We start from the raw sequence: 8,240 nt of genomic DNA, 5'->3' as shown, positions 1-8,240 counted from the left end.
CATAGAGATTGTAGAGTCACACACACCTAATTGAATTTTTTTTGCTACACTTCCGGGTTCGCTTCCATATGCTTCGCCCATTTTTCTTCCGACGCCGTGGCGTCTATTTATTTTTATGAAAAAGATATCTTGTTTTTTTAAAAAAATATTACCACAGCTGGACTCCTTAAACTGCTTATAAATGAAGAATTTAACTAGGACCTGATCGCTTACTGAGAAATCACATCTTAAGGCATCCATGCAATGTAGGCGGCGTTCTCCTCATAGAAATGCTGTGGGAAAGAGCGTCGGCCCCAGTGCGTGTACAGAGGGGCAGCTTCCTTGAAGCTCACGCCGTGCGCCGCTCTTCATTTTTCTAGCTCTACTATGAAAAAGAGCCGAACATAATAGACCACGCCCCCTCCTCGTTCAGTCTCAGTGTCCAGTGAAGAGAGGAGGTCCCAAACGCGACAGCCGCGCCTATCGGGGGCGTGGCTATGTGAGGCCGACAAGCCAATCAACGAGGACTAGAGGAAACCGAGAGGAAGTGACGCAGAGCCAGCTGCTGTCGCTGTCAAGAACCCGGATGAGTTTGGTGGTGACTAGGTGGAGATGGGTGAGTTTTGGGTGCTGAGTTTATTACCTTTCCCCAGGTGAGAGGGGCTGTTTCTTCCTGCTGGACAGCTGACCAGGCCGGTTTCTTAGCTGCAAAAGCAAGTAGCCCTCCAGTATCCTAAAAGCATAGCTAGATAAGTAGATAATATAAATATAATTCTTTATATAATGTTATAGAGGAGGGGAGGTGGGGAAGAGATATTTTTTGCATGTCAGCTTTGGTGGGCTAAAGCGAGGAAGCGTTGCCCTCAAAAGGAGAGAGATGCTACATTTCCCCTCATCCCTCAGCCCTGGTACTGCTGGCCAGGGGGACAGAAGTCCCAACAGCATCAGGGGAACCGAGGTTGGGACAGGCTGAGTTCTAAGTTCCTGGAGGGGAACCTGTGGCCTTTTAAATTTAGCATTCCAACTCGTCAGCTGGCACAGCGAATGGCTGTGGATGATGGGAGTTGCAGTTCAGCAACATGGGGGGGGGCTGCTCTTGCAGCAACAGGAATTGTAATAATTGGTGGTGGCGGCAGTGAGGACAACAACAAATTATAAGCCCATAAGAAGCCCATAAGGGTAGGGTATTAAGGCTGTAAAGAAACATCTTTTATGGCCTAGGCTTCTTTCCCCTTTTCTGTAGATAGACCCCCCCCCCAATGATGTCAGAATTTCTGTGTCAGATGAAAGCACTTCTAAACATTCCCTTTCTCTGAGCTCTCTGATGTTGAAATAGTTTTAATGTGGAAGCTGTTGCATGTCTGTGTACCTGGTTCTGCGTTCCGTGATTAGGGGGCAAAAGCTAACCGAAAGCTAGTAAAGCAAGATGTTTGAAGGTATTTGTGTGCAAACTGTTATTTTTATTTTTTAAATGTATTTATTATTATTATTATTATTAAAGATAATAATAAAAATAATTAATAAAACATTATAATTATTAACATTATTAACAGATTTTTGGTTTACAAAAGTATGTGCAATGTCTCTTTTTTCAAGTGTGCAAACTGTTATTAGCTTACCAGTATCTGCCACTCTTTTGGCCTTTCTTTCTTTTGTATAAGTTGTAGATATTCAGCCAGATTGCCTTGGGCTTTATTGTGGAAGAACAGCAGAATTTATAAATGGGACTGAAATCCATGGCGATTGTGGGGTAAGTAGAGGATTGTGAAAAGACACTTGAGAATTTGAAGCTGGCACAGTATAATATTTTAGCTGCTATTATCCAACCATTAGTGGGTTTGGCAGGGGAAAGGATGGCCTGAACACATCTTGGGCTCAATGAAACTGCTTGTTCTCCAAATACAGCACATTATTCAGTTCCTTTCATTTGTCTGCATCCCTTTCCCAAGCCATTTTGTGTGTGTGCAAAATGTTAATATATATCTTTATAAAACAATATGTGATTAAACTCTCCAGGTGTGTCCAAGAGGGCAAAGGACAGATGCTCACAAAATCTGCCGGCCATGTATGGGATCTCCAGAACGCTACGATTGGCTTTACCTTGGCTTTATGGCAATGCTTCCTCTGATTTTGCATTGGTTCTTCATTGAATGGTATTCAGGGAAAAAGAGGTAAATGTTTTCTAAGCCCTGTTTCAAACAAGAAACTGAATGTAGCTTTTGAATCTAAAGGTGCACTTACCTTGCTATTGAAGGCGCTGGGGGGGGGGGGAACCAACTACTCTGCAAGTTGGAGGACTGCTTACCTGGCTTTGGGAAGGCAGCACAAGGGCCCTGGGATGCTAACAGAGCCCTCGCGCCTCCTTCCCTAATCTGGGTGTTTCGCTTACCTGGCTTTGAGAGGGTGGTGAGAGGGCTCTGGGATGCTACCAGAGCCTTTGTGCTGCCTTTCCAAAGCTGGGTATACCCACGATCAGAGTTGTGCATGGGTGAGACGGTGGGAATAAATAAATGGAGAGTGGGTTTCTTATGCCCTTCTTCTATTTATTCTCTCCCACCCACTCCTACAATTGCACAAGTCTAATACAAGTGCGATGCGGGTGGCGCTGTGGGTTAAACCACAGAGCCTAGGACTTGCCGATCAGAAGGTCGGCAGTTCGAATCCCCGCAATGGGGTGAGCTCCCGTTGCTTGGTCCCTGCTCCTGCTAACCTAGCAGTTCGAAAGCACGTCAAAGTGCAAGTAGATAAATAGGTACCGCTCCAGCGGGAAGGTAAACGGTGTTTCCGTGTGCTGCTCTGGTTCGCCAGAAGCAGCTTAGTCATGCTGGCCACATGACCCGGAAGCTGTACGCCGGCTCCCTCGGCCAATAAAGCGAGATGAGCGCCACAACCCCAGAGTCGGTCAGGACTGGACCTAATGGTCAGGGGTCCCTTTACCTTTAATAGGATACAAATTACCTGTCCTGATTTTGATTCATTCTTTCCCCTCTTTCCAGCTCCAGTGCGCTGTTCCAGCACATCACTGCTTTAATTGAATGCAGCGTGGCAGCCATCGTTACTCTGCTTGTGAGCGACCCCCTGGGCTCCTTGCATATCCGCTCCTGCAAGGTGGTGATGCTTTCTGACTGGTACACCATGCTCTACAACCCGAGTCCTGATTATATCACCACTATTCATTGTACCCACGAAGCAGTCTACCCTCTGTGAGTATCTTTTCTGTGGCCTTGTCTGTGAGATTGTAGTTGTTCTGTAAGAACCCCCACCTCTTAACAGCTGTTCCCAGACAGGTAATCTTGGTGTCTTGATCTATGCATGCTTACTTAGAAGCAAGCCCTATTGATGGGTATTACTCCCACCCTTATATATAGTTGCAGTGTTTTTTTTACTACTCTGCCCATATTTGCTAGGTCAAACCATGGCTTAGAATGAACGCATCGGCTCCTGGGGAGGAAATTGCATCTGCTTTGCTCCTCCTTGGTCATTTCAGCTCCATGCTGCAACTAAGCCAAGGTCCGGGTTAGCATGTCATCTGAACCTGGGATCATGCTCAGAGGAATCATGGAATTGTACAGCTGGAAGGGATCCCAATAATTATCTAGTTCAACCCCCAACTGTTCCCGAAGCCCAAGATCGAACCAGGGATCTTTGGAGCTTCAGTCTAACGCCATCCCAACTGTGGTTAAGTTCTCCCCTCCATAACCACAACCTGTAGCCAAATTTTGTTCTTGGCTTGGCTCCTGTGCCATGCTGAGCTAAAGGGACCCGGAAAAGAACAAAGCAGGTGTGATCTCCTCTCTGGGAGCAAACACATTTAAGCTGTCCCAGTAAGCCATACTTTGACATGGTGAACATGCCTATGACCAAGAGGAAATTTTTAAGCCCTTCCCTCCCTGTCGCTCATGGCTCACATGTCTCTCCAGGGCAGTGGAAGAAAATGAATGGGAATAAGACGCTACTATGCGTTTGTGCTGGAGGGAGAATAAGGATAGGAAATAAGATAAAGAGGAAATTATGCAGATTGCCGTGTCTTGAGGTACAAGATCTCCAGGGCCTGGATTTGTGGGCCAGGAGGGCGTAAGAAAGTAGGAGACAGTGTTGATGCGAAGAAACAGCATCAAGCAAGGATTTTGCATAATGGGGGGGGGGGCAGGTATAGAACTTGTGGTATATATGTGTCTTGTGTTTATTGGCCATATTGAGTGAGGTGTGAAGTTTTTGGCACTACTGTGCTCTGAAATAAACAATTCTCTCTTCCAGCTACACCATTGTATTTATATACTATGCCTTTTGTTTGGTGTTGATGATGATGCTTCGACCCCTATTGGTGAAGAAGATTGCTTGTGGGCTAGGGAAGTCTGATCGATTTAAGAGCATTTATGCGGCTCTCTACTTCTTCCCGATCCTAACTGTGCTTCAAGCAGTTGGAGGCGGCTTGCTCTGTAAGTCACCTTTATTTTCCACCCCCTCACTTTCCCCTCTGCACAACTGGTGGAACAAACCAGGTAGTTGCACCTAACATGCAAACCAAGAACTGTGGTTAATGACTTCCAAACAAGCCACAATTGGAAGCTAATTTTCAGTTTAATCTGGCATGTTTGGAAGCTGTTAACCATAGCTCATGAATATCCTGGATTATTAAAGCAGGATTTGAGTGGCTGCGTTTGGCAGCTGCCTAAGGATCATTTCACCTTGTGAGCTGAGCACTTTTCATACCACTCACTTTTGGTTACTACAAGGATACAGAATTTTATTATGTCTATTTCTATCCAACCTTTCCCCCCACTCTGGCTCTGGGTAAAGTCAGGCTGATAGAACTCAGTGGGACTTTTGAGTAGGCATGCTCAGGATTGCACCCCATAACAACTATTTATAGCTTCTGTGTGACTGGTGCGGTAAAACTGTGTTGGTGTGTCAATGTAACGCACAACTGTTTTCTTCCAGACTATGCATTCCCGTATATCATCATAGTGTTATCTCTCGTCACCCTGGTTGTGTATCTGTCAGCTTCCGAAGTAGATGTAAGTAAAACACTGTTTCATTTTAAAATATATACTTTTAAAAAAGTGACCTACAACTGAAGGGAGAAAATGGCAAAACAAAGGAAATGGTCAGCAATAAGTGATTGAATTCCTTGGGCTATTCCGCCAGGGATTCTGCTCTCCCACCCCCACCCTGGGTTGGCAAAGAGGTCTATGCTGCTATTTTTAATTGTTTTATCTTCAAAAGCCTGAGACAGCTAAAGTCATTGTTCACACGTTCTACACCAGAGAGGGAGATAACCTCTCTGCTTGTTTAGATTTGTGAGGAGGCTCTGATCAGCATTCTGAACAGTCAGCATATCAGGAGAGGCTTAAGAACCAGCTCATACAGTCCCTCAAGACCGAGGAGGAAAAGCAGCCGTAGTTATTGCATAAGAATCCTTCCTCGTCAGTATTATTGCCTGGCTCTTCAAAGAAGCTGTTCCCTGCCTGATGTCGCCCGACTATTTTAATCTTTAGCCAATGTCAGGGAACTGCCATCGGCTCAGGGGGGAGATGGGAAAAGCCGGATGGATTACAGAGATTGTGGGAAGCAGCACCTCCTCAGCGGAGGAGAGTAACCACGCCTCCAGTGGAGAGGAGCTTCAGGGCTCAGAAGAGGCGAGGCGGTGCCAGGACACCTTGCCTGAGCAAAGCGGGGAGGAGAGAGGTCCTCCGTTACCCACGCCCTCCCTGCGCAGTAGGCTTCCGTGCAGAGAGCGGAAGCGCGGACTGGGCGTCAAGAAACCACTCTGCTGGGGAAGGTTTAAGGACCGTCCACTCACAGATTCTGCCAGTGAATGAGCCAGCCACGGAATAGTGGTGCTCTGGACAGATAAAGGTTATTTTGGCATCAAAAGCAAGGCTTCACAGCCAAGCAGGGAGGTATTTGCCTGCTTACTCTCAAGCAACCCCTTGGAACCTTAACAGCCAAGGATTTCTGGGTGGGGTTGCACCAATTATTAAAACAGCAAATGCAAATAAAGAGTGAACAACAAAATAATAATCTTACACATGGTGCCAAAATGAAAACAGGCTTGGTATCAGGTGGGTCTCTTGAGGCATGAGCATTTCACAAACAGGATGCTGCTATGGGGAAGGGCTTAAGCAAAGGTATCTGTAACTGCTGCAACTGCTAAGTGGCTTCTTTTAAAGGAGAGCAGCAACTGTTAGTCCTAAAGAGGATGGGTTGGTATTGGGGAATGTGTGTGCCTGCTTCACCTCCTTCAGAGAGAATAATGAACAGTGGACCCTCCCCTGCCTCTCCAGTTAGGGGTTTGTTTGTTTCATAAAAATTGTACATTCCTTGATGGTTAAAAGAAAACTCTCAAAGCAGTTCACGGAAAAAGATAAAATTATCAGTATGAAAAATTAATAATGATCTAAAACTTTTAAAAAGTTAAAATAGCAGTGGATTAAAACTTGTGCCAACTTTCTAAAGATATGGGAAGGCTTGTCTGGACAAAAATATTATTAGGTAAAGGTAAAGGGACCCCTGACCATTAGGTCCAGTCGTGACCGACTCTAGGGTTGCGGCGCTCATCTCGCTTTATTGGCCGAGGGAGCCAGCATACAGCTTCCAGGTCATGTGGCCAGCGTGACTAAGCCGCTTCCGGAGAACCAGAGCAGCACACGGAAACGCCGTTTACCTTCCCGCCGGAGCGGTACCTATTTATCTACTTGCACTTTGACATGCTTTCGAACTGCTAGGTGGGCAGGAGCAGGGACCGAGCAACGGGAGCTCACCCTGTCACGGGGATTCGAACCGCTGACCTTTTGATCAGCAAGTCCTAGGCTCTGTGGTTTAACCCACAGCGCCACCCGCGTCCCAAAATTTTTAGCAGGTGCCAAAAGGAGCACAGTGAAGGGGCCTGCCTGATGGCAATGGCCAGCGAGTTCCAAAGTGTAGGTGCTACCACACGAAAAGACCAAATTATTACAAATGCGGAACGGGTATTATGTGGCACCTGCAGTTGTGCCATTCCCTTCCTCAGAGCTCTCCCAAAAATATGATAAAGAGAGAAACTAAGAATGGCTTAGTTCAGATAGCTCTCTCCACCGAGAGACAAGAGGCTTCAGAAGGCACCTTGATTTCATTCTGCCCCTTTCTGAAATCTCTGCATTAGTCTCAGACGACGTCTGTGTAAAAACTAACGGCCACATCTTGTCTCCTGTTTTACCAGACTTTCAAGGATCTCCTTGTCAGGAAGAAAAGGCTCATTGTTCTGTTCAGCCACTGGCTCCTGCACGCCTACGGGATCATCTCCATCTCCAAGCTGAACAACGTCTACCAAGACTTGCCCCTGCTGGCGTTGGTGCCGGCACCGGCTCTATTTTACTTGCTTACTGCAAAGTACACGGATCCTTCGCGGATACTCTCCGATGGAGCAAACGGACGTTGAGCCAAGATTCCAGCGTTGTAGGCTGAGGTTCTCTGGGGCCCACACGTCCTTCCCCTCTTATAGGAAGCTCTCAGTTCTCCTATCAGCCAGCTTTCAGGTAAAGTTTCTTTAGGATCAAGGCTTAGTCCCGTCCCCCCACATCAGCTAGATTCTATCCTCCTAAGCAACATCTGGACGCACCTGTGCATGTATGCCTTAGAAGTGTTCCATCAGCCACACGAGCCAGAGTCCCTGTTGCTGTTCATGGTGAAGGATCAAGGCCCGTCCCCTGTAAATATGTTTATTATCTGCCCATGCTGTGCGAGCGTGAAACATTTTGTACAGCGTATCTGGAAACGGTGTAACTTTTATTTCTGAGCGCAGTATTTTATCGCGTCTTTGAAGAATGATATGTAGAAGAATAAAGCTCAGTGTTCTGACTTCAGTCCACAGCTCTTGCAGTCTCTTCATTTCTAGATAAGAGCTTTGGGAGAACAATGCAGTTGTTATTAGTTTTATTAATATCTGTTTGTAACAACACTTTGATGCAGGGTGGATAAAATCAATTATTTTTAAAAAAATCATATTTTTTTATTTAAATTGGATTTTTTTTATTGCAATCGGATTTTTAAAATAAAATGCTTTTGGGGGGAAAATCTTTCTAAAGATAATCTTCTAATTATGTTACACCATAGTCTAAAGGCTATTCATCAGGAAATAAGGATTTGTTTAAGTTTTTCATGTGTACTAAAACTCAGTCTAAGTTTTTTTTATTTAAAAAAATTGTTTGACCACATCAGTGAACAAACATGGATACATATGCTATAATAGTATTGTTTTATTTAAATACATTGTTTAAATA

The 8,240-nt window shown here is 45.4% G+C and overlaps 2 protein-coding genes across 8 annotated transcripts in view; one reads left to right on the top strand and one right to left on the bottom strand.

Moving 5' to 3' along the window:
- The first annotated feature begins 444 nt into the window (after positions 1-444).
- Positions 445-7,823, top strand: JKAMP (JNK1/MAPK8 associated membrane protein). 6 transcript variants are annotated; one of them, XM_083439395.1, is made up of 7 exons: positions 445-595; positions 1,641-1,729; positions 1,996-2,150; positions 2,976-3,182; positions 4,237-4,418; positions 4,921-4,997; positions 7,181-7,823. In XM_083439395.1, exons 1-7 carry the CDS (start codon positions 592-594, stop codon positions 7,397-7,399), a joined length of 933 nt encoding a protein of 310 aa, XP_083295521.1. In that variant the 5' UTR covers positions 445-591; the 3' UTR covers positions 7,400-7,823. The 6 variants fall into 6 exon arrangements, with proteins under 6 accessions (XP_083295521.1, XP_083295525.1, XP_083295523.1 ...); XM_083439399.1 differs by having other exon boundaries at positions 449-632; XM_083439397.1 differs by having other exon boundaries at positions 453-595; positions 1,647-1,729.
- The window catches only part of CCDC175 (coiled-coil domain containing 175), a 34,492-nt gene continuing 33,979 nt past the window's right edge, over positions 7,728-8,240 (bottom strand). For both annotated transcript variants that reach the window (XM_083436055.1, XM_083436056.1), the window contains exon 21: positions 7,728-7,851. The gene's annotated coding sequence lies outside the window, so the exon portion shown is untranslated. The remainder of the gene's footprint in view (positions 7,852-8,240) is intronic.

The sequence above is a fragment of the Podarcis tiliguerta genome (genome assembly GCF_965153285.1).
Source record: "Podarcis tiliguerta genome assembly, chromosome: 1".
Classification (NCBI taxonomy): domain Eukaryota; kingdom Metazoa; phylum Chordata; class Lepidosauria; order Squamata; family Lacertidae; genus Podarcis; species Podarcis tiliguerta.
Note: the sequence above shows the minus strand (reverse complement) of the source record. Positions and strands in the feature narration are given on the sequence as shown.